This window comes from Danio aesculapii, chromosome 6 (assembly GCF_903798145.1).
Source record: "Danio aesculapii chromosome 6, fDanAes4.1, whole genome shotgun sequence".
Taxonomy (NCBI): domain Eukaryota; kingdom Metazoa; phylum Chordata; class Actinopteri; order Cypriniformes; family Danionidae; genus Danio; species Danio aesculapii.
Window position 1 is genome coordinate 19,449,409 of NC_079440.1, and position 27,465 is coordinate 19,476,873.

A 27,465-nucleotide genomic window follows, 5' to 3' on the forward strand; every position below is an offset into this window, starting at 1 on the left:
CTGTTTTGTAATTTAAAAAATAACAATGTTAGAAAGAAATACACAGATATTTAGGAAATGTCAGGGTGTTATAGATATGTTAGTTTTATTTCAATGAGTTATTAAATTACAAAAATTAAAAACTCTCTGTGTCTCAATCCACTCGAACCTTGCAGATGAGCGATTGATTCGCTGATGCATCAGCTGATTGATGATGTTTTTAAAAGTTTCCTTGAAAGCTTGAAACGCTGTCAGTGATGTCATCAGCACACAAGCAGTGTTCAGCTTTTTCTGATGACTCCTCCCTCAACATTTCATTGGCTGTGGTTTGGTTGCTGGACTGAGCTGTTGGGGAACTAGTTGTTGTCAGATCTTGTAGTGTGTCACCCCCCTCTTGTGGATCATTTACGTAGTGTTGCGTAGTGTGAACACCACAGCGATTAAAAAGACACAAAATCAAGTCATGTAGTGTGAACAGCACAGCGATCTGCGATGTTTAAAATCCTGTAGTGTGAACTAGGCTTAAGCGAACCTTGTTTTGAACTTTACCTCAAATATTCTTGTTTATCACCAGAACTATAGAAACTGTATTATGTAAAAAAATAAATAAATAAATAACGGCACAGGGGACGCAGTAGGTAGTGCTGTCACCTCACAGCAAGAAGGTCGCTGGTTCGAGCCATGGCTGGGTCAGTTGGTGTTTCTGTGTGGAGTTTGCATGTTCTCCCTGCGTTCGCGTGGGTTTCCTCCGGGTGCTCCGGTTACCCCCACAGTCCAAAGACATGTAGTACAGGTGAATTGGGAAGGCTAAATTGTCCGTAGTGTATGAGTGCGAGTGAGAGTGAATGTGTATGGATGTTTCCAAGAGATGGGTTGCGGTTGGAAGGGCAAGTTAGGCAAGGGGAAGTTAGCAGTTCATTCCGGTGTGGCGACCTCGGATTAATAAAAAAGAACTAAGCCGCAAAGAAAATGAATGAATGAATGAAATAACGGCACAGTATCGATATCGGATCTATATCGGTCGATACTCAGAATTTTGGTATCGGCATCGGATCAGTTCCAAAAAAATGGTATCGGTGCATCCCTAATGGAAACGGGCCATAAGTTACTGTTTAACTTGAGGAGAAATAGAGTAAACGTCCTAGTTACCTAGACAATGTTTATCTGTTGTGAATAACACATCATCCTTATGCACAAAAATGATCATAATTGCTGCCTTACATAGATATTGGCGGTATTTTACAAACCCCAAATCTTTTGTTTTTCTTCTAAATAAGTGTATCCAAATGTCTGCAACCCAAAATAAACATTCTTTCACTGAAAACACTGATATGGTTTGGCTCAGCATGAGCCATCACAAAAGCAGCTTTGAATTTAGCAGCGGATCATGTGACACGCTAAATGTTCTAATCATATGCTCCAGGCACAAGTCTAGACTGATCACACTATTGTGACTGTCAAAAAGATGCAAGACTAAAGATTTTTTCCCATTTTATTTACAGAGATATCACATTAAAGCAAAACTCCGCAATGCTTGAATGCTTTTTACTCCACTCATGACACGACTCCATGTGCTCTGCTTTTTCAGAGATAATCTAATCTAATATAATTATGAAATTACCCCAGACTTTTTGGAGAAAAGATGGATGCAGTAGTTGTCGCTAGGTACTAAAGATTAATATGAGATTGGGCAAAATTAACATGACACCCCCCTTTAAACTGAATACAAAGAACAGACAGAAGATATGCTTCACTCTTTTACAAACACAAAATAACAATGTTCTCACTCACTTAATGGTGACTGTGACATCCAACATCTTATCAGTGGTTATAAGCCCTGTCATGTGGTGTCTGACAGCAGTCAGAGTTAAGATGCTTGGGGCAGATCTATGGAACAAAAAGAAAATCAGATCGTGTGGACTATAATTTCTTTAATAATGATACACAACAAGAACATACTGTAACAGCATTCATATTATTAAAATACTTGTCACTGTCAGTCACATACGTGTTGTAGGTGTAGTAATCCTGTTCAAATTGGTGACAGGAGCGTGGAGTCACTTTATAAACACCTTCAATTAAACAGAAGTTATTTACTTTAGCCTCTATGAACTTCACCAACTAAACTGAAGCAATTACTGAACTCACCTGGTTTTGACAGACAGAAACGATTGACTCCTTTGGACAGATTGTAAACGCCAACGTTCTCTGGCAAGCTGCCGTCTTGGAAAAATTCCTAAAGTTTTGTACAAATAATGCATTATTAGCTGCATTACAAGATTAATAAAGTAGCTGGTGATTCTGTAAAATAAGTGTTCAGTCACTCAGTGATTTTTTAGGCTTTACCAGAGTAATAGCATGGGAAAGTGAGCAGCGCAGTAAGTATCCAGTTTGTCGAAACTCCACTCCCTCTACATATGAGTCAAGTACATCGATCTCCACTGACTTATGCTTCCAGCACCACTCTTCTTGGGTAATAGACACTGGTGACAACAAGTGAATGTTAATCTCTTCATTTAACTAAAAGTCTGTACTGCTGAAAGGTTGCATGACTTATTTTTATTTAGCATAACTTAGTTTATTGCATTTTGCAAACCTTCAACCATAAAATAAACATTATACAACACTATACTAATATCATATTTTACTTTAAGGTAAAAAGAAAAAAAAAAGATATGCAATTATATATTTAATCTAATTATTATTATTATTATTTTAATTAATGAAACATGACATTAAAAAGAACTAAAAAGTACAATCTATTTAAGAAACACAATTTTTGCAAGCTGAGAATCATGTGGATGTTTGCAACCTACATAAGATCATTAATTATTTTACACAATGCCTTTAAAAGATGCATGTCTTGTTCACAATAACTGCATTTATTTGTTTAAATGTAAAATAATAATACTGTGCACTATGACTACAATTTAAAATAAAGCTTTTTTATTTTAATGTATTTTAAAATATATTTTGAAAATGTATTCAGAATCTTCACCAACAATTACTCAAACTTCAGGGTCACATTCTACAGTGTAAATATTTAAGAATAGATTCTAATATGCTGATTTGGTGCTCAAACATATTTTGTCATTATACATTAGAAAACTGATTTGCTGCTTAATATGTTTACATAAAAAAAAAATTATGCTGGGCAGCAATTAATCACATCCAGAATAAGTTTGTTTTGACTGTATGTGTGTATTATTTATATTTATTATGTATATGTGCTACACGCACATTCATAACAACAAAACTCTACAAAATGTTGTTACAAAGATATTTCAATTTATATATAATTTGTATCAAATTCATATAGGATTTAGATATCTCAATATAAACAAACATTCAAAATCAAACAAAAACTGCTCAGGGGTAGCTTAAATAATGTGTTGGTGCTCTTTGGGTACGAGATTCATGAAAATAAACAGCAAAAATAAGTCCAAGGCACTCATAAAAACGTGGAAAAAAATATTTAAAAGATTTAATAAATTAAATATTATCTTTAAAATATTTTTTCCACATATTTCGAGTGCCTTGGATTAGGCATGGGCCGGTATAAGATTCTGAAGGTATGATAACCTTAGATAAAAATTTCACGTTTTCATGGTATTGCTGCTCTAAAATATATTCTTTTTTAAATGTCTGAGTAAAAAACAAAAAACTTTGAACACAATATATTTTATGTTGAGAAACAATTAAAATATTTTGGAACAGTAAACATGTCAGGCTAAATAATCAAAATTAATCATTGACTTCTGCTGTCTTAATTAGTTTCAAAAACACAGATTTCTTTACAATTTAAAAAGGCATTTTTGGATATCTTTTCTGCTGGTATATTGATGTCCTAAAAAAAAACAAATGTAAATAAAAAAAATCTTAAATATACTGTAGGAAAGATATAGCGTTATACCTTGAAAACGGTTATCGTTGCATGTATACCTTGGACTGATTTTTGTAGTTTATTATAAATAAACATTTTCTCAAATATATGCATGCATATTTTTTATATATATATATATATATATATATATATATATATATATATATATATATATATATATATATATATATATATATACATTTATAAACACACACATAAAAATAAATTTTTAATTATTAATAAATTTTTTGTGATTGACAATTTTTTAAATACAAAATGATAAATAAACTAATGCACTGCCTGCAAACATTTGAAAATTTATATACAGATATAACACAATAATGATTAAGGCCCAATCCCAATTCTACCCCCTTGCCCTTCCCTTTACCCATACCCCCCCATTTTGCAAATTCACGTGAAGAGGTATGGGTGACCCAATTCTCTTTAGCTTGAAGACGCAGGACTAAGGGGAAGGACTACATAGGCCTTGAATCTAAGTGGTACGAAAATTTCCCAGAATACACCATCTACAACGGCAGCATGCTTGCACCCGTTATGCACACTCATGATCATGCTTTCAAAAAAAAAAAATAAAAAGAAGAAGAAGAAGAAGAAAAAAAAAAAAAAAAAAAAACAAAACACAAAATTTTGCTGTGTGTACAAGGATGAATAAGGCCATGGTGTAAATGCACAGTACAGTTACACATACCACATGATATCACTAGGCTCGTTTGAGGTGCGCCTCGCCTTGACTGCAATGTAAACGAGAGCAGGCGGCTATAGTAAGGGGAGGGCTCAAAAAATACATCAGAAGTCGGACACTTCCCAAATCTCGCTGTTTTGCTGCCTGGTAAAGTCACAATTGGCGGAGATCACGTTCGCAGTTTTCATCGTGGACGAATGACCTCATGAAAAAATACTATAGTAATTTATAGTAAATATTATAGTGTTTTTAAACATGTTTTTTCAGTATTGGGTTATGTTTATAGTTGTTGTCATACCAGAGCAACTATAGAACTTAAATAGGTTATTTTTATAATATGGTTAAAAACACTAATGTTATTCCTACACATTACTATAGTATTTTTTAACATGGGAGTGGATGCAATTGAAATATCACTGTTTTTACAAAAAGATGGTCGGAATCACAGAAGATGGACAACTTATTACTTAAAAGGGCGTATTTAAAATATAAATATGTATATTCAACAAATGTTAAAAGAATGACAAAATAAACCGCTTATACACCAAGAAAGCTTTCAAGAAATCTCATTTGGCTACATTATAAATTAAGTAGATATAGCAAGATGCTTTTGAGTGACAAGTCATAACAAATGTTTGTTTGACAAAGAAATTCTTAAGGGGCTTATTATATTGACATGCTTATCAGGTCTATATAAACAGCTTTTACTCCAGCCAGACTAAAAGAAATAGCCTAAGACTATCTCCAGAATAAAAACTATTAGACTGCAGGAAATACTGTGAAAAATGTTCTTGGTCTATTAAACATGACTTTTGACTTCGCATACATATGTGTGTGTGTGTGTTTTGTTTACTACACCTCTTTCATTTCTCATATGAAACCACACAAAGATGAAGCGTAATGACAAAGCAGTCTGATTACCTTTGTATGCATGTATGCATATATGTAGTCTATGTATTGTATTAACTTTCATGGAGTAACGTTGCATAAAAATTACAATACAAAATTCACACAAACATACAAAAAAGTGAAAATGACAACAAACAGGATTTTAAACTAAGAGAGAAATAAAATATAACACATGCACATCCTAAGGATTTATTAGTAACATTAAGTTATATAAGCCACATTATGTTTTTACAAAGATGTGTTTTGGTTTTGTTTGCGTGTAAATCTAAATAAATAACCATATGTAATGCTCTTTATGACTTTATTTTTTTTTAATTATCAACAAAAATACAAAAAAAAGTTTCCCATGATGCTTTTGGTGAGAGTAGTCTTTGGAGAGCAACTGCTGCTGACTGATCAATCCCAGGTACCTGCCTTGTCGTCGCATGCATTTTGCGGTGATCACCGGTGATCGATTCTGCGCAAATTTTGGCCATCTCAAACAAGCCTATTTTGATAACATGATATCTTTGCCTTCAGTTTCCTGAAGATAAATACCAAAAAAAAATGCAACTGGAAAAACTACAGCAGTCACAATTGTCGATTTCATATGAAGCAAGAGATAGCGTTGACATATGATGACGTGTGTAGGTGTTGTAGTGGTGTCTCATTTCTTAGGGGTAAATTACGAAGCCCTTCCCACTTACACTCTGTTTCAAGGGCCAAGAGAATGGGGAAGGGGTAGGAGTCAAAAATAGAATTGGGATTGGGCCTTGAAGATCAAAACATGTCAAACCAGTGCTTACCTTTGTACTTGCCAGGTAGCACATTACCAAAAGTAAAGGTGAGGGTTTCACTGCTGCCAGACAACTGGAAGTTTTGCCTTTCTCCCTGTCTGCTCACAGGCTGAAGGCTGACGGTCAGATCTCCACAAGCCACTGATGGTACAATTCAATCAATAAGCCAAGGACAGAAAACACATGCATCTAATCGAATTTGACATGGAAAAAAAAAACGTCTCTCACCAAGACAGGACACAGAGCCAGAAACAGATGCTATGAATTGAGTGAAGAGAAGGTCAGTGACGGGACGGTCCACCAGTGAGATATCCAGAGAGTGAGGCTGAAGAGCAAGCCCAGCCTTCACCTCACTTTCAGGGAGAGTCACCTGTAAAAAGGCACACAACATTCATAAATCAACTTACTACAACACTTATTTGAAAGTAAAGTGCTGTAATAACTATAAATATACAGTGCTCAGCATTTACGAGTACACTTCTCACTAGTGGTGCAACAGATCACAAATCTCACAGATTGGATCACATTATGGTTTTTTAGTCACGGATGGGACCATTTTTCGGATCAGCCAAAAAGGGGAGGAGACAAATGTGATTTACTTTCCATTTATTACAAAAAACAATACTGCAAGACACTTTTGGTTTTAACAAACTTAGAACCTGAAAAGTTATTTAAAATAAAATTAAGAAATAATCAGATGAATAAAAATAAACTGTAAAATATTAAGTACTGTGAAAAATTCACAGTCTCATTTTCAATAAGTTATTTAGTTATTCACTCAAAACTTCCTGTTTTATTGCTAGTTGTGTCATTTTTGAAGAATTTTTCAGTGGCATATTTTTGATGGCTGGTTATCGCCACCCTTTGGTTAAATAATGTGATACCGCCAACTTTCATTTTTGAGCATATGCTGGTGATTTTAATCTTTACCATAAACATCAGTGGTTTTATTTAAATTATAAACTGTAATATCAGTACTTCTGCGTTACTTACTTCATAAGTTCAGTTACTTTATATCGAAGTCAAAAGATTAAAGACTGAATCTCTTTTTTGATTTTTGCGCTTTCAGATTTGAATGCAGCGATTCAAAAAATTAATAAACATATGCAAATCCCCATCATTTATAATTTATGTTGCGTGGGTGTTAAGATCCTGATCTTTTAATGATTAATCGTGCAGCTTACACTGAATGCATTAATGCAGGCTAAACAAATAGTGACAGAAAAACCCTTTAATAACCCACCACATCCCGAATAACCTACCACAACTTCTTCCGTCATCATTATATTTTACAGGAAAGCCTAAATGCTATCATACATGTGATTTGAATGACATGAGAGGCAATCTCTCTGCAATCGGTACAAATTTAGGATACAGGGTATATGCAGGAATCAGAGGGTAAAATTCAATACCTTTTAACATCTTTTTTAACACTCTTTCTATACATTAAGACCTCATCACCATCAAGTCTGAACAGGTAATATTGCCGACATTTTAAATATATTCACTAAATACTGATTGTAATAAACTAACCCTAAACTAAAACATTATTGATATACTTTATAAAAATGTTAATTCATAAGGTTTCGCCTATAGAACAGCAGAAATAATAGTGCTGCCTTGGTTACGTAAGTAAAGCAGTGTGACATCAAATTCAGCAGGATTTGATCAATTTCATAAACTACACAGCATCCAAAAATTTCAAACTTTAGCATACAACTATAATTAAATACCTTGTAAGAGCATTTAAGACTTTTTAAAGGCTATAAATTTCTCTAAATGGATTTATCAACTTTTAATACTTTTTAAGACCCCGCGGACACCCTGGAATAAATCTACAAGTAAAATAAAATTATTAATTCATGGGTCACGTGTGTTTCTGAACTGTGGGTTGTGATCCGTACGACTCATGGATCAACTGTGATCCGTTACACCCCTACCCCTCACAAATATATCTTTTAAATTGATATTTTCTATAGGATGATTTACAATTGGATATTTGTGCATATACATTAAGTTAGACAGTATTGAAGCTAAACCTGGAGCTAATCTAACAAAAAAACTTAAGATCACAGTCCAAAAATTATTACACCTAAATTTATATGTTAAGGACAAAAAATTTAAACAAATCGAGAAACAAAAAAAATTATAGATACAACTGTTGAAATTTTGTAGTTTTTAAAAAAATATATTTTAATTGTAATTAATTATGTTTCTATTTCTAAAGATGTTTGGTGGCTAATTAAAAAAAAAACCTGTTTGGTAAATCTGTTTTATACCAAAAAAATGATCTCCATTCACTGAGAAATAGATCAAAATAATAATTTTAAAAATGGGGTGTAGTCATTTATGCTGAGCACTGTACTTGTCTTTACCTGCACGCTGTAGTCTCCTGGTTTAACCTGAAAACAGAATGCTCCATGACTGTCACTTTCCACAGTCCGGAAAAATCCCTGATCCTGCCTCTGAGCTGAGAGTGTAACTTTGTAGCGTCCAAGCTGTTTAACGGTCTCTGGAAGACGGGTGACGGAGATGTGACCACAAACACTAAACCTGAAAATGAAACAGTTGGGAAAAATCTGATGAAACCAGAAGATTTGAACTAGAGCATATGCTTCAATCTATTTTCATTAATTTCCCTTAAACTGAAATGATATAATACTACAAAAGCATAATTTACAGTAAACTAAATTAATGCAATTTAAAATAACGCAGAAGGCTTAAATGTAATGGGAATATTTGATTCTGTTATCTATAATTATTGTTAACTTGTAAATTGTTCCATGAAATTAAAGTAAAGGTTTTTAGATGTTAGTATCAGTACGTTTAGCATCAGTATGTTTAAGGATACCAATAAGCTAGTAGTGACAAAATTTGTGTGTAGAAGACATAAACATACAAAAACATACAAATACGTCATACATTTAGCTTAAAATCACAGCCATTTACATAGTATTTACTCATTTGCTTCACCAATCGCTTTTGTTTGCTTATTTATCTTAAATAGACACAAGAAACACATTTGAATGTATGTAAAAATAAGACATTGACATCATCATTAAAAATCTCTATTTCTCTCTATATAGTCTTCCATTGGGTTTAATGTAATGTATGCATACTCACCCAGCAGTGATGATATCTGGCAGCTGAGGCGTGCTGGGAGCAATCTTCACAGTGACTGGCTCAAAAAACATAAGCTCCTTGTGTGTGTTAATAGTATAAGTGCCTGTGGTCATATTCTCCAATCGGAAAGAACCATCTTCTTTAGTTTCCACTGTAAAAGAGACCAAGAAAGAGGAAAAATATAAATGCAAGTCAAGTCAACATGTTAAATTAGCATACATTTGTTAATTAAGCATGAAATGTTGGCTACTTAAGAAATGTGCATGTCTAATTATATTACTCAGGCGTATTATCACAGGTACCTTTAATCTGGTTGTTAAGTGTAACTACAGCATCTGCAACTCCCTCTCCATCGGGGCCATTCAGAACTCTGCCCATCACAGAGAATCCCATGACCCGGAAAACAGGCTAAGAAACAAAATAGGAATAATTGGCTAAAACAAAAAACAGGTTTAACTGGTTTGGCTTCATTTCTTTTAATTATTTTGTCAAACACACCATGTGTAGAGTATACAACCAAAACGGTCAATTTTGGTCTATAAATGGGTATAATAAGTCCTTATCAGGCACAATTAATATTTCTACAGGTTCTGAATTATGAATTTACTTTTGTGCCTGAAGAAATCTGGTTGTGTAATAGATGTAGTTGATTGATGGTTTATTATTATGGACCCTTTTCATATTTACAGATTTCCCAGTAGCGGAGGTAATCATAGTTGCATGAAAAAATTGTTCCAGAAAAGAGAACAACGTCAAATTTACTGTCCTGCACACAGATATTGTGTTAGAAATGCCTCGCGTAAGTGGTGAATAGTTTTTTGTAATTTTGTTGTAAATACAAATTAAAATATAATACATATGTGAATACATATATAAATGTAGAAATGTTTTTTAATCTAAATATTAAAAACTTTTAAGAATCAAAACAGTATTGTGAAAAGGATCCATTATTACTATGAATTAATTAGTAATAGCGAGTAGAGAAACTCACCTCCAGTGTTAAACTGCTGTGTTCAACTTTGAAGTCCATACGAGAAGGAGCAACATCAAAAGTGATTCTCTCCCCTCTGTAATATGGAACCTATGATTCAAGAAGTGATCTGTGATTTATTACTACATATTAATTAGAAATCGGTATGCTGATTGTGATGAAGGTGTCATTAAAAAGTAAAAAAATAATAATAATAATTTATATAAAAATATATATAAAAATAATTATCTTTTACAAAAATTCTCACCACAGTGTATTCCCCACTGGGAAGGCAGGGGAATGAGAAAGTGCCATCCTCGCGAGACTGTGAACTGCACAAATACACAAGGGAGGAGTCGCCAACTAAAGCCCCATCAACCGGAGCCACAGCACAGCCACTGATATCCTGGAGGAATACATTCCTTCACATAAAGTATCTGTGCACATTTGTGAAGACTAGGGCTGCACGATACTGGAAAGAACTGACATTGCAATACTAATGTAATTTCACAAGATGATTGAAATATTTGTATTTTGAAAGAATTCATAATTTTACATTGATTGTGAAGATTTTGTAGAGAGTGCGAAAGGAGTGTGTCTATAAAATAAAATAAACAAATTACAAGCATAACTAAATTCAATAGAACAGAGATATAAAGTTAAAGTCAGAATTATTAGCCCCTCTGTTTATTTTTTCCCCCAATTTCTAATTAACGGAGAGAAATTTTTTTTCCAACACATTTATAGTTTTAATAACTCATTTCTAATAACTGATTTATTTTATCTTTGCCATAATGACAGCAAATAATATTTTACTAGATATTTTTCAAGACACTAGTATTCAGCTTAAAGGCTTAACTTGGTTAATTAGGTTAACTAGGCAGGTTAGGGTAATTAGGCAAGTTATTGTATAAAGATGGTTTGTTCTGCTATCGTAAGTTATATAGCCTAAAGGGGTTGATTATTTTGACCTTAAAACTGCTTTTTTCTAGATGAAATAAAACAAATAAGACTTTCTCCAGAAGAAAAAATATTACCAGACATGTTGTGAAAATTGTCCTTGCTCTGTTAAACATCATTTGGGAAATACAAAAATCTAATTTAAAGGGGGGCTAATAATTCTGACTTCAACTGTTCAATTGAAATAGAGAGTGGTTTATGGTATGCTGGATATTCTAACCCTATTAGGGTCAAATGTCAAATAAAAAGTAATGTAATCAAAAGTAAAATAGCCCTGTGTAATAATAAATACAACTAATCTTTGTTTTAAACATTTGTACCCAAATAGTTTAAATTATCCTGAAAGCTTGTACAGTCACATACCTTAAAAGTAAGTTCTTTTACTCTATTACCTGTTTCCTTGCTAATTACAATCACAACTAAACATCGCAGATTTAGCTATGTGACTATAGCAGATTCAGACATTACAATATTGATGCTGAAACAATATAATGTGCAGCCCTAGTGAACACATTATTATATTATAGAATGGAATCCATTTGTGGTTGGGTTATGAATCTAATAAACCCATTTACCTCCTTCGTTACACTGGCAGAGTAAAGGAGGAAGCTGACTCCTTTCATGGGTTCGCTATCGCTCTGCACCTCTCCAGAGACATCATAGCCCTTCACCACCAGAGGAGCTGCGGCAGGAGCGTTTTCATTCGACACAACCACAGCAGTTGAGCTCTGGAACAAGATCAAATGACTAAACCAACAGGGCTTTTAACTACACAAAATTGCTTTTAGATTTCAATACAACGCTCTAACTTGTGATGTGATAACAAACAGAACATATAGTTGCTTGGACATCTTGCTTCAGGTGTTGTCATTGGGAACCGTATTTTGTCAACAAGTCAGTTTGTAATATATACCTGCTCTAGGGTCCATGAAGCATGTGAAGCAGTGATGTCATAACTTCCTGGAAGCACCTTGAGAAAATTATACCTGTAAAAGTGCAATATAGATTTGATATTATATCTAATATTAATGGGTTATATGTGGAAACAGTCATTTGTGCAACAGAATTTTAAAAGTAATTTCTAAATTAAATAAATACCGGCTTGTGTGGTAAAATGACTTCCAATTGTATAATGTTACTAAGCTTTTTTGGTTATTAGGTAATAATTACTATGAAATAAATCATTTTTATTTGAATTAGTCATATTTAAGAGTATAACTAATTATTTTTTAAACAATTTATTGTTATTATTCTACAGCCATTACGACATCTCTTAAAGGGTCATATGATGCAATTTCATGTTTCCTTTGTCTTTGAAGTGTTATAAGCTGTTTGTGCATACAGTATATAAGACCTATAAAAGTCTTAAAGACTAAATACTCAAATGCAAAGAAATATTCCGCTTCAATCTGTGGAAATACTGTCAACACATCACTCAAAAGTCAAAAAGAAAGAAGGCCTAACTCGTAGCATTTTTGCTGCCACCATGTCTAGAAATGCAGTGTGTTTGGATGCGAAAGCAAAACTACTTTCTTTGTAAAACACCAATCTGTTAACTTTTGCTCAGTCGACTTTTGCTCTTGCTTTCTTCAGTTGTTGCATTTTTGCATTTCTCTTTTATTAAAGACAAATACAGTAAATATTAGATTCTTTGATGTAATCAAAAAACTTTACTAAACATTCGGAGAGGACAAAATATATGTACACCAAAATATATGTAGACCATTAGGTCAATCAACTCATTTGCCTTATTTAAATAATCTACACTTGTTATTCTAATTATTAATTAATTATTAATAAACATCTATTTTAGTTTTTATAATTTTTTCTGTAATTTATTTCTCATTTGCTGTATATGCTATTAATTTGATGATGTTAATTTATTACATATTTTATCAGAATCAGAATCAGAAAGAGCTTTATTGCCAGGTATGTTCACACATACGAGGAATTTGTTTTCGTGACAGAGCTTCTACAGTGCAACAGGATTACAGAGACAGGAAAAAAAACAGATAATAAATATATTTTTTTAAAAATAGAAGTAGTGAGTGCAAATATACAAATTGACAAGTGTATGTACATGTTTATTACTATATACAATGTTATATGTGCAGCTGTTATGTGCAAATTGGCATGTAAAGTGTGTTGTTAAATAAGTGTATATGTGTATAAAAGTGTATAGCAAGTAGTGATGTTGGTTCCACAATTATTATCATCAAGTGTTCATGAGATGGATTGCCTGAGGGAAGAAACTGTTTCTGTGTCGGGCTGTTCTGGTGCGCAGTGCTCTGTAGCGTCAACCAGAAGGTAAAAGTTCAAAGAGGCAGTGTGCTGGGTGTGAGGGGTCCAGAGTGATTTTGGCATTTTGTGATTTTATTACATACTTATCTAAAATGTTTTGGCAATACTGTACTAAATGTCATGCCAATAAAGCAACCTAAACTTATCATAAAACATTTTTTAATAAACTTAAACCCATTGAAAAGAAACAGTGTATAACAGTGTCATAAATAAATAAAAGTATTTTTAAAAATCAAAATTTTTTTTGTGTCACATGTAGTTAACCATTTATGTGCCATGGGTATCGGATGTGTTTCAATAAGGCTACCACCGCAAGTATATTTCAAACCTGTGGGAAGCATTTTAAATAATTGCAATCATCTTGTTGAGCGTGACAATTGAAATTAGAAAGCATAAAGAATTATAAAGTAGTATTTTGTATATATAAATATTGTTAGATTGAATGGCATTTTAAAGGCTCTTCTGTAAATAGTGGAAAATGTCATTAATATTATTATTTTAAAATATAAACCCATTACCTCAATACATTGATTACAAATTACAAAAATGCAGAACATACAAAAGCATGATGTCATAAATCCAATAAAGTATATGAAGACATTTCTTTTGCATTATGGATAGATTGCATAGTGACGGCTTGCCAACTTATGCATAAAAAGATCTACTCACTGGCCTCCAGCTTGCGTGAAGACACTCTGAAGAACAGCATCTTCTCCTGCTTTTCTCAAACTTACTTCAACCCCTGCCGGCCCCAACAAATGCCCTTTACTCAAGACCTGAAAGTGATGAAAATAAATGAGCATATGTTTTAACCTAGCCAAAAAAAACCAGATTCACAAATTTAGCATTACCAAATTTCCACTTACAGTTCCCAAAACAGAAAACCCTGTAAAAACAAAGTTGATGTCTTGTTCTTTAGTGCAGATGTCAGTAATTCCATCTACATGTAGGTCCACAGTTGTTGGCTCTGCAAAAGGATAGTTAAAACAAAAATATAGGAGAATAGTGATAATATTTAGTGAGCAATAGAGTGATACAGTTAAAAGTAATAAATAACATAACTTTTATACTATATAACCACCTCTTGTTGTATCAAATGTATTTCTTACCAAAGCTCCATCCTGAAGGTGGTTCTATCTTAAGAACAAAATCACCCTGTAAAAGATGGTAGCCTATATGAGCACAAACATCAACACAAATAATTTTTGCAAACCACTGTATATATTTATGTTAGGACCTGGTATTAATATGCATTATCCTCAATCAGATCACAAGTGTACAATGCCACATATATGGGTGTAAATGGAATGTGAAAAGTTCCAAAGGTAGTCAAAATTGCATCTGACCGGATTGCTAAACACTGCCTGCTCTATTGCTGAGCTCATTAAAAAAACCCAGTAGCTGTAGGAGCTGATTTACAGTTTTGTTAATAATCTTTTAATCCCTCTTTTAAAGTTTAAGTTTTGTATCGCAGGTGAAAATGTATAAAGTAGAATGTTCTCTTAAAAGTCCTGATATGTTTACAAAAATTCTCTTGCAAAAATAAATTTTAAAAAAATGATATAATAAAATAATAATATAATAAAATAAATCAGTATTTGACTGCAAAATATATTTTTGTAAAAGGCTAGGCTACAGCTTTTTCATTCTTTACAGAGCCTTTCATGTAGCGCTTATGAACTGGTGCTTTTTGTGGCTTTGCATAGTCTTTGATGTGTTTTTAATCATTTTATTTTTTTCAAAGCAACCCCCAGGGATGTGGTTTAAGCCTTGAAAACTGTGTATATGTTCTTTTCCATTCTTTTCATGTGATCAGTTCCAGATCCTTTGGATTTTTTTTATTATTCGCCTAATTTTATTACTTTCGATGTTCTAAAATATTGGTTAAATGAATTTGATAAAAACAACAGCATCAATATGAACTAAAACTGTAAAACAGAGTAAAGTGTCTAGGCAAGAGTTGATCGGAAATAAAAGAAATTCTTAATGATTGTGTTGGACAACAAGTTTTTTTTTTTTTTTTTTTTTCGCTTGATAATTTTTGCAGCAATCCTTTGCATAATTTTATTCTTAGGCAAGTTAAATTACTATCGATGTTCTAAAATCTCATTCAATTATGAAATGAATTATAGATCCTTTCATTAGACAATGCATGAAGTAACTTTTTTTCCTGGTACTTATTGAAATATTTGTATTTTTTGTAAAAAAAAAAAAAAAAATAAAATCTAAAAAAAAAAAAAAAAAAAAAAAAAAAAAAAAAGTACACATATATTTTTGCAGTACTACAATCTGAGAAATCCAACAACACCAATCCGCAGTGGACAAGTGAAACACATATATACAGTAGGTGCGAATGTGTTTGAGATTGGATTAACGAAAATGCATCTTATTATCAGGCGCGAACAAGTCATTGATTCTGAAAATGCCTCTCTGATGGTGTGAATTAAGATAAAGCTGCTGGTGTAAAAGATGAAATACTGAATTTCAGAGTGAACTCCCAACTCAACTCCCGTCCCAGTTAAAAATAGACAGGCATGTCAAAGATAAATTTCGCCCCAATTTACACCATCAGAGATCCTTACATCAATCTGCAAGTCCTCTGGTAATATGAGATTGGCTTAAACTCCACAGGGGAAGCTTCACCATTATGCAATTTTGGGCTGCACAACATAATACAATTCTTGATTCATCATAAATTTACTATTCACCTGGGTTTTTGTTTACTGTTTTTATCCTGGACTCTATTAAAAAGCATGTCCAGTTAATTGAAATAACAAACCTTATTAAATGTATTCATATTAAACTGTAGTTTTGTTCAAATTCTGACAAAAACTGTAAAAAAGTAAACAAAATTCTCACAAACTCAGTCAATTTTTCACAAAAACAGTAAAAAGTAAAATGATTTTGAGCAGTTCTGGATGAGAAGTTAACGAGTTTATTAACAACGAGACAGCGTTGAGCATTGTTTGGAAGAGCATTTACCTGAATAATATGAGAAATAATTTACAATAAAAAATGTTTGAGTGTTAGCACTTTCAAAATACTTTAAGCCCACATTTACAGATTAATTTGAAGCTTTTATACATACACAATAAGAAAAGAGATTATGAAAACAGAAAGAGTGGAACACAAAATAAATTAATGGAAATATATTAAAAATCCAGCTCAAGCTCCACTCCCCCATAATTCAGTTGTACTGACTGACTGCAGAATTAAGTCTATATTTAAGTCTATTATATTGCCATTTGATTGCCATTAATTCAATATCATTTTTAAAATTGAGATAAAATTGACTTTATATAGTGTGCGAATTAGGGGAGTATACATGCTTCAGTGAATCAAATTTATGATCAAATTTATGAATGTATTAATATGACATTTAATTTATTAATAAAATCTATAAATTTTTAGAGTTTTAAGGGATATTTAGTGACTATTTTAGAGGTTACTGTAGGTAAAGCTATACAAATTATGCGTGTACCTTTTCCTTTTTTTAACGCTGCATGCAGATATAAACACCTATTTTACAAGAAATGTGTTTTTTAAGATGTCTATCGGTGCTCTGGAAATGCCAGTTTCAGACTGTTGAATAATATTTTTCCTAGCATTGATTGGCATGATTATGCACGAACAATGGTATGAACCGGTATAAAGGGGGTCAAATGTATACTTATATTATACATTTTTAATTATTAATATTTAAGATCAGAGAAATGCTATTTCTTACTATTCTACTAGCATTAATTAGAGGGGTCAATTCCCCCCCCAAACCCTGCTGTAATTCGCACGCTGGTTTTATATTCACAGTTTTGTTCAGTGACAACTTGTCCTTACAGTGTTTACCATGCTACTTTGAATATTCGATCAGAAATAGCATGCAAGTATGACTTCAAAACAAACTATTTAATTGACGGTGAACAAATGTTGTACTTTCATTGTCTTTGGCTGCTAATATGATTTCCCTACTAAGAATTTGCAATTGATACTTTTCTGAAAATACAACATTAAGGAGAAAGTCTGAATGTGCGAATATAAAACCAAATTTACATAAATATACAGAAGCTAATTTATTTTTGTTTACTAAATCCTTTACCCAGACAAAACAGGAAACAAGCATGTTGTACTACATTACATTATGTCTTAAAAACAATCTTAAAACAAGACAGTTTTCTTTATATTGTGTAACTTCCATTTGTGTAACTTCACAGTGGGTAGCACGATCGCCTTACAGAAAGAAGGTCACTGGTTCGAGCCCCGGCTGGGTCAGTTGGCATTTCTGTATGGAGTTAGCATGTTTTCCCCATGTTTGCATGGGTTTCCCCCACAGTGCAAAACATGTGCTATAGGTGAATTGAGTTAACTAAATTGGCCATAGTGTATGAGCGTGAATAATACTTTTAGCCAATTTTTATAGTTTAATTTGAAACTTTTATACATACACAATATAAAAACAGTTTATGAACACAGAAAGAGCGGAATACAAAATAAATTAATGGAAATATATTAAAAGGACAGGTTCGGGTGGTTCGAAAGACCCACCCCCACAGACAAAGGTCCAGTTTTTATTTTCTCAAAAATGAGCTCATCTTTTCTACTTTGACTGCTAAGACATCATAAATTATGAAAATAACCCATCAAAGGCTTTAAGACCAAGCGGAATCTGATGTACGTGAAGTCCTCTTTCACCACTGACCTACTGTATTGTTGTTAAATAGAGAAAACATTTTACAAGGAACTTTTATTCTAAATCTTGGACTTTATTCTTGAAACAAAAACTGACAAAGTTTTAATACTGCTAGAAAAATCGTCAAGCTCTACATTATTATTATTATGCTTTAATTGTTCAATATTGAAATGGACAAATTCTGACGGAGAAAAGTTGAATGTGCTGCTCAGGGGTGCGTTTACGAAAACCATCGATAACCAACTAATGTCACAAGTTCTGTCGTTACAAACATGGTTAGTTGTTTTGGAGTTTCCCAAATCCACCGTTCCAACGAACATTCACAAACTGCGTTGCAAACTTGTTTGCTTGCTACTACATCTCTGGAGCTGTAGTTAGAAACATAGTACCTGGCTGTGTTCTATTCCCAGTTATCCATGCCCTATTGCTTTCGAACATTCTGACTTTTAAACTTGGAATTATTTTGAAAAAAAAAAAGCATTAAAGTCAAAGTATTTTTACAGTTCAGTTTTAGCGATCTTTATGTTTACAAGTGCGCTTCCTTCGCAGTGCACTTTGAAAACATTGATGTCATTTTAAACACAGCCATGTCTCATGACGAAAGCTGTAGGTGACCTATTATTTAAAAGTGGAATTTAAGTTACATCTCCAAAGCTTGTTAAAACAAAAAAAAATCATAGCATACGTTAATGCTTTTAATTTATAGTAGGTTATTTATCAAGTATCTGTACATGACATGGGCCTGTTTGTTAGAACATTTCTGCAGTGGTTTGCATGTGTCAAATTGTAAAAATAGACTTTTCAAAAAATAAACAACAACAATATCCTACTTAATAAAAAAAAAAATAATAAAATAATCATCATCATTAATATTATTATTAAAGTAGGATTTTTTTTCATTTTCTAATAAATAATAAATTAATTCGATTTATATATGATATTAGTATAAGTGTTAGCTTTTGTAAGTGATTTTATGTTTTAGAATAGAATATGTAATGTTCTCAATAATATTTGTAAAGGAAACACAGGCCCTATATGTGCCATTTACATACATTTCAGTTATTATAGAAAGCGAGTACAAGCGAGTTTACCAAAACTAATATTTGATTTCTTTAAAATGTGTGTGCGTGTAAAACAATATAATTTGCACAAATAAATGATGGGGTTCTTCTCTAAAGAAGTTGTTACCACCCCATTTAGAGCATCATTATGGGCATATTACATTATAACTAACATGGTTCAAATCATGAATCTGTGACAGAGAAACAACAGGTATTGGTGAAACACTCGTCACTACATCGTTAATTTCCCAAACAATGCATTGTGCTATGATAGTTCAGCCGCGAGTTATGTTGTTTGGGAAACGCACCCCAGTTTGTAATTTGCCTAATAAATGACAATAGGTTACAAGTTTATTTCATAAAATTAATATTATAACTTCTTATAAATTTCCTAAAGTTATAAATGATGAAATAAAAAACTATATTTCATTTTTGCTTCCTAATGATATATGGTGTAATAAATTTGTATAAAAAAAGTGTTTTTTTCCTTTATATTTCTTTATTCTAGATGTTTAGGAAATATTTTAGTACATCAAAAAGTGTGGTTGTGTTAACAAGCTAATTCAGCTAAAAATAGTGCATAAAATGTCCCTAAATGCAGTATTTAAACCCCATAATTAAATAGAAAATGAAGCAAATAACTGCAAAAAGGCTCACTTTTTGAGAAAAAAGAACCACCCCTTTCACCAGTCTGACTACAGGCCTGTCTATAGGAAACAATAGCTTATAAATCTGTATAAAATACATGTTGCAGAACTCCCTTAAATGACCTTGAAAGGCTGATAATCCACCCAGTCAATCCATTCATTCCAGTGTGTGAGTTACTGTACCTTGTCATAGAGGGGGATCATGAAGTAACCATTGATTGGTGCACAGTCAGTCTGATATTTCAGAGAACCCTGCTTGGTGTACAACTTTATCTGTAATGAACACACACGTAATAGATTTTACTTTTTGGCAATGTAATGTTGTTACCTTAAAAATAATACTCATTTAGTAACACATACATAACCAATTGAAACAACAACACTAACGCTACTATTACTGCAACAAGACGAGCTACATGTACCGTTCGTCTCACAGTATGGAATCTTTCAGTGATTAGCCAAAGCTAATTAAACAAGCTTGGACAAATCATGTGTTTTGCTGACAATGCTTGACAGTTTGATTAGGTAGCCGTCACGCAACCTGCTACATTCACGACAGACGGATCAACAGATTATGCGATCTACAACCTAAATGCATCACCGTTTAGGACAGCAGATAATATGTAGATCAGACTATCAATTCACTTCCGGGACGCCATGCGCTAACGCTGCTAGCCACTAATCATTTTTAAACAGAAATCTCCAGCTTTCTTACCTCAATGACAGAGTAATTAATTTCCACATCTGACTTGACAAACCCCCCGCAGCCAACCAAAATATCATCGGTACCATTCACAAATGTACAATACAAAAAAGATAGCGTAAGAATCGCTAGCTCTTTAATTCCACCCATCGTGCAGCACTGGCGTAGCGCACTGACGTACGGCGCACATGGCTCGGATGAATTCAGCCTATCAATTTCATGGCAAACCATTTTTAGCTTATTCCTATTGGTCAATGACGACCGGGATCTATATTCATTGTTTCCATTGGCTGTTTCAGCAGAGGAAGTCCAAAAAGTAATGAATCACACATTATTATGATACAGTACAAATTCTGTACAATAATGTAAAATAAAATAATACATTACATCTGAAAAGACTAAATTGTAATAGCAAATAGCATATGAAATATATGTGTTATGTATAATCAAACCAACATACGAGTATGAATAATACTAATATAGCCATACACCATTGGCTAAAAGGAACATCATTTATTCCATTGGTATTGACTGTTTTGCTGGTTAGTGTGTGCATAGGTGTAAAAATACAAATATCATTTTATACTATCTATCTATCTATCTATCTATCTATCTATCTATCTATCTATCTATCTATCTATCTATCTATATATATATATATATATATATATATATATATATATATAGTGTGTGTGTGTGTGTGTGTGTGTGTGTGTGTGTGTGTGTGTGCGTGTGTGTGTGTGTGTGTGTGTGTGCGTGTGTGTTTGTACTGCTATCTTTGTGAGGACCAGCATGGGTTTTTAACCTTTGGAGTGAGGACATTTTTGCAAAGTGAGGACATTTTGCCCGGTCCTCACTTTTTTTTCACTGTAATGGCCTCTAGAGGGTGGAAATGGGCTTCCCTCAAAGTTTCAGAGAGGTCCTCAGATTGATGCCAAAACGAAAATAAAAGTGTGTGTAGGTCCCCCTGAATACACACACCGTTTGCTCTCTAGTGCCCCTAAAGCTTTTCTCAGGTACTGCACCATGATTTTTTTTACTCTCTAGCGCCCCCCCCCCCTTTTTTTTTTTTAGATGTACTGCACCATGGTGTTTTTTTGTACTCTCTAGCGCCCCCTTTGTTTGTCATATGTACTGCACCATGCATTATCAGTGTGATAACTCAGGAATGGCTTAAAGGAATTTGTTCACATTTGCCACACATAAACACAAAAACACATTGATTATATTTTTGGTGGTCAAAAGTCAAGGTCACAGTCACCTGGAAGGCATTAATCTGAGTCTGGCGGAACAAAAATACTATTTGGACAACAAATTAGGAATTGATTTGCTAATTACAAATATGACAAGTCAGTCTATTTTTTAAATAATTGTATTTTTCCATGAATTTATAATCAAAAACCACATATTAGAGATCAATGTTTAACAACTTTTAACAAAACTTAATTAGATAGTATATCACAAAGGCTTATATAATAAATTTAACATCTAGATTGGTCATAAACAATTACTTACTTTTCCTAAAAGTACAGCTCCACAGATGAAGTATCAGTCATTGTAATGTTAAAGTTAATACAGTGCTTCATGATTGTTCTTGAGTGTACAGAAGAATATGATGCTGGTGCCTGGTACAGTGTTTAGCTTCAAACACTCCAGACTTTTTTCTTATTGTATAGACAGTTTCCATAACTTTCCTCGTTCATTTCTCCATGCGCTCGCAGAGATTGTGTTACAAACGTGATGAAAATATGAACTTTTAAATATGCACATCGCGCCTATGTTATGACTACCGCGCATGCGCACATCACGATGTCACTACTGAAACCACACAAATAAACCACACAGCTGACAATTACAAACCTAAAGCATAAAAACCTTACACAGGTCTAAATAAACTAATGAACTCTATATAAAATATTAGCTTTTAGTATCTGAAATTGTTTTGCTTTTGGCTGCATACAGTGAGCGCGCGCACAGGCTCAAGCCCCGCCCCTCACGCTGAAGTCCCATAGAGCGGCCTTAAAGACTCGCTCTTTTACTGTACATTTAGCTCACAAACAACTGACAGTCTAGTGTTATGAGCTAAAGACAACAACACTAATTTACAACATGCTAAAATCAAATCTTAATAACTTACAGTAGGCTGTTGGTCGTCAGTCGCGAGCGCAGTCCGGCCGATCCGGCTCCCTGCCGCGGTGACTCGGTCTGAGAGCTTCATTCGAGTCAATGACTCGGTCTAAGCGCTTCAATATAGTCAATGAATCGGTCTTAGCGCTTTACTGGAATCAATGACTCGGTCTGAACGCTTCATTAGAGTTGCTGACTCGGTCTGCGCGATTCACTAGAATCAATGACTCGGTCTGACCACTTTATTAGAGTCGGTGACTCCACAACATCACATTGATTCACTCATCAATCTCTCATCAAATAACCGATTCAGCAGATGATTGAAAAGAATCGGTTTGTTCACGAATAAGAAACTGCTTTTGTGTCCAAGCACGTGATGTTTTCTATATTAAAATAGTGAGGATATCTGTTTATGAAACACAGGGGAGTCTTGATATTAAAATCTCAAAATGAAGTACAAATATATGAAAATAAAAATCCTTTAAAATATTTTTATTAAATTTTAATAAAATAAATGTTTCAATGTTTTAAGAAAAAAATGTCAATATTGTCCACAAAATTGTTTGCTCTTCTTTAGTTTGTTTTAATATGCTACATGCTAACATGCTCATACATGCTGATGCCCCAATGCTAAATAATTAGATGACCTGGTGAATAGACTTCCTTGCCAGATATTATTTTTGTAATTTTCTGAATGATATTTTGAGCTTATATGTAAACGTTGATGCTGATGTGCTGGTTTATTCACATAGGGAATGTTTAGATCTGCCCGAGCTCAAACCCCTGTAGGCACAATGCTGGCAAAGCACACTCATCAGGATACAGACATGGGCTGACAACACCCTGATTCTGTTATTACCCTGACACATCTACTCACACTTACGTTTACACATAATCTGTAGACTGTGTACATTTTTGTAGAAAGATCTTTAAAAAGTCTTAAACTTCAAATTGTGTTTGTCTTTGGTGACCCAAGTATTATTAAGCAAGTATTAATGGACAATTCACATAGAACATGAAAGGCTAACATTATGTTCTGCCTTTACCTCCCTGTTGTGTGAATCCTGCTGCTTCCTGACATAGGTACATGTCTAACCATTCATTCATTCATTTTCTTTTCGCCTTAGTCCCTTTATTAATCTGGGGTCGCCACAGCGGAATGAACCACCAACTTATCCAGCACATGTTTTACACTGCAGATGCCCTTCCAGCTGCAGCCCATCACTGGGAAACACCCATACACTCTCACATTCACACACACACTCATACACTACGGACAATTTAGCTTACCCAATTCCCCTATAGCGCATGTGTTTGGACTGTGGGGGAAACCGGAGCACCCGGAGGAAACCCACACCAACACGGGGAGAACATGCAGACTCCACACAGAAATGACCACTGACCCAGCCGAGGCTCAAACCAGCGACCTACTTGCTGTGAGGCAATCGTGCTACCCACTGCGCCAGCGTGCCGCCCCCATGTCTAATCAAATGTTTAATTAATTAAGATTGGATTCTGTCAATAATAAGCACTCACCTATAGCTAAATTAAATGTCATTCCTCTAAACAAACCTTCATATTGATCTGAATTGTATGTGTAAAAACACCTGTAGTTTGTTTAACAGATCTGTTCCACTGCTTCAAGAGTTTACATAGAAACAACTGTGGAAGACTACTTTGAAACAGAAATTGGCCAAATATTTGCACATTTACTGCTGGTCTGTGTCCAGAGCATTGGCAGTACTGGAGACCTTTGTTTCTCTGTCCTTTTACAGTAGGTAGAAGTTAACGTAGTCTGTGCTGACATTGTCTGTGATGATATAGAGATGGCACCTCCAGATGGAAAAAAGCACTGAAAAGCTCTGGTAATAATAATTTACCCCACATCTCCATCTAAAGCTATTCCCATTCAAACAGAGATTATGTAGGGTGAACAGAAGTCCTCTTTTTCCAGACGTGTCCTCTTTTGGGGAAAAAGTTTTTTTTTTTTCTGAAAATGTCCATAATTTTATATAATAGTTTTTGTCCAACAGTCATCATTAATTGAATGTGTTTCTGCATTATGTTTATCTTTTTCTTTAAGCCTGATACACACAGTACAGAGCTAAAGTTTGGACACACCTTCTCATTCAAAGAGTTTTCTTTATTTTCATGACTATGAACATTGTAGATTCACACTGAAGGCATCAAAACTATGAATGAACACATGTGGAGTTACAGACAGAACAAACAAGTGTGAAACAACTGAACATGTGTCATATTCTGGGTTCTTCAAAGTAGTCACCTTTTGCTTTGATTACTGCTTTGCAAACTCTTGGCATTCTCTTGATGAGCTTCAAGAGGTAGTCTCCTGAAATGGTCTTCACTTCACAGCTGTGCCCTGTCAGGTTTAATAAGTGGGATTTCTTGCCTTATAAATGGGGTTGGGAGCATCAGTTGTGTTGTGCAGAAGTCAGGTGGACACACAGCTGATCGTCCTACTGAGTAGAGTGTTCGATTGTGTATTATGGCAAGAAAAAAGCAGCTAAGTAAAGAAAAACGAGTGGCCATCATTACTTTAAGAAATGAAGGTCAGTCAGTCCCAAAAATGGGGAAAACTTTGAAAGTGTCCCCAAGTGCGGTCACAAAAACCATCAAGCGCTACAAAGAAACTGGCTCACATGCGGACCACCCCAGGAAAGGATAAGTGCAGAGGATAAGTTCAGCCGAGTCACCAGCCTCAGAAATCACAGGTTAACAGCAGCTCAGATTAGACACCAGGTCAATGCCACACAGAGTTCTAGCAGCAGACACATCTCTAGAACAACTGTTAAGAGGAGACTGTGTGAATCAGGCCTTCATGGTAGAACATCTGCTAGGAAACCACTGCAAAGGAAAGGCAACGAGCAGAAGAGACTTGTTTGGGCTAAAGAACACAAGGAATGGACATTAGACCAGTGGAAATCTGTGCTTTGGTCTGAGTCCAAATTTGAGATCTTTGGTTCCAACCACTGTGTCTTTGTGCGACGCAGAAAAGGTGAACGGATGGACTCTACATGCCTGGTTCCCACCGTGAAGCAGGGAGGAGGAGGTGTGATGGTGTGGGGGTGCTTTGCTGGTGACTCTGTTGGGGATTTATTCAAAATTGAAGGCATACTGAACCAGCATGGCTACCACAGCATCTTGCAGCGGCATGCTATTCCATCCTTTTTGTGTTTAGTTGGACCATCATTTATTTTTCAACAGGACAATGACCCCAAACACACCTCCAGGCTGTGTAAGGGCTATTTGACCAAGAAGGAGAGTGATGGGGTGCTGCGCCTCCACAGTCACCGGACCTGAACCCAATCGAGATGGTTTGGGGTGAACTGGACCGCAGAGTGAAGGCAAAAGGGTCAACAAGTGCTAAGCATCTCTGGGAACTCCTTCAAGACTGTTGGAAGACCATTTCAGGTGACGACCTCTTGAAGCTCATCAAGAGAACGCCAAGAGTGTGTAAAGCAGTAATCAAAGCTAAAGGTGCTACTGTGAAGAACCTAGAATATGACACATGTTCAGTTGTTTCACACTTGTTTGTTCTGTCTGTAACTCCACATGTGTTCATTCATAGTTTTGATGCCTTCAGTGTGAATCTACAATGTTCATAGTCATGAAAATAAAGAAAACTCTTTGTGTCCAAACTTTTGGTCTGTACTGTATATCTGGCATAGCTCTGCAGCCCGAGCCTCTGCTGACTGCACACACAGCCGTCAGTTGTGCAGGGCTGGAGGTCTTCATCAGGGACTATATTTTCATACTTGATGCCCTTGCTATTGTAATAAAAATAAATAGGTTACAAATAGGTTGTGGAGGACACTCAAAGAAATGTTTGCTATGTCTTGTTGCAGGCCAGACCAGTCAGTCATGTACTTATAGACATTAGCCAGTGATTATCAATCCCTCAACACTAACACTACAGCTGAGAGAGAGAGCGTTGCAGCGTACTCCTGCAGTGCTGCACATGGCTCCTCAGTAGAGTTAAAGCAAACAGGAAATAGTGGATTTTTTTCTTTCTTTTAAAAATTATTTGACATTTTTACTTTATTAAAACAGAAACCTTGTCATGTAAAATGTGTTAAATGCAAAAAAAAAAAAAAAAAAGATTTGCTATTCTATTGTTGGGGGCGTCACGGTGTCTCAGTAGTTAGCACCGTTGCCTGACAGCACTCGATCGCTGGTTCGAGCCCCGGCTGGGCCTGTGGTCATGTCTGTGTGGAGTTTGCATGTTCTCCCGGTGTTGGTGTGGGTTTCCTCCGGGTGCTCCGGTTTCCCCCACAGTCCAAACACATGCGCTATAGGGGAATTGATGAACTTAACTGGCCGTAGTGTATGAGTGTGTGTGTGTGAGAATGTGAGAGTGTATGGGTGTTTCCCAGTACTGGGTTGCAGCTGGAAGGGCATCCACTGTGTAAAACATATGCTGGAATAGTTGGCGGTTCATTCCATTGTGGCGACCCCTGATAAATAAAGAGACTAAGCCAAAAAGAAAATGAATGAATGCATGAATATTCTATTGTTGGTCAAAAGTCTATGTGAAGGATGCTATTACTGCATGTATTACTTCAAGTTACTTTACGTTCAGTAACTTAGTTGCATGGTTGTGAATGCAGTCTTCAACATA

At 34.5% G+C, this 27,465-nt stretch overlaps 1 protein-coding gene across 1 annotated transcript in view; it reads right to left on the minus strand.

Annotated features, from left to right (window-relative positions):
* Positions 1-20,879, minus strand: part of nomo (nodal modulator) — a 39,896-nt gene extending 19,017 nt beyond the window's left edge. The window contains exons 1-18 of the mRNA XM_056459728.1: positions 20,712-20,879; positions 20,180-20,269; positions 14,714-14,759; positions 14,471-14,571; positions 14,274-14,380; positions 12,217-12,289; positions 11,879-12,031; positions 10,612-10,749; positions 10,365-10,454; positions 9,676-9,781; positions 9,374-9,524; positions 8,626-8,803; positions 6,479-6,620; positions 6,260-6,391; positions 2,326-2,462; positions 2,128-2,215; positions 1,988-2,051; positions 1,771-1,866 (exon numbers count right to left, since the gene is read on the minus strand). Of these exons, the coding sequence (XP_056315703.1) occupies positions 1,771-1,866; positions 1,988-2,051; positions 2,128-2,215; positions 2,326-2,462; positions 6,260-6,391; positions 6,479-6,620; positions 8,626-8,803; positions 9,374-9,524; positions 9,676-9,781; positions 10,365-10,454; positions 10,612-10,749; positions 11,879-12,031; positions 12,217-12,289; positions 14,274-14,380; positions 14,471-14,571; positions 14,714-14,759; positions 20,180-20,269; positions 20,712-20,849 (2,030 nt within the window). The 5' untranslated portion in view covers positions 20,850-20,879. The remainder of the gene's footprint in view (positions 1-1,770; positions 1,867-1,987; positions 2,052-2,127; positions 2,216-2,325; positions 2,463-6,259; positions 6,392-6,478; positions 6,621-8,625; positions 8,804-9,373; positions 9,525-9,675; positions 9,782-10,364; positions 10,455-10,611; positions 10,750-11,878; positions 12,032-12,216; positions 12,290-14,273; positions 14,381-14,470; positions 14,572-14,713; positions 14,760-20,179; positions 20,270-20,711) is intronic.
* Between the last annotated feature and the right edge of the window lie 6,586 nt (positions 20,880-27,465).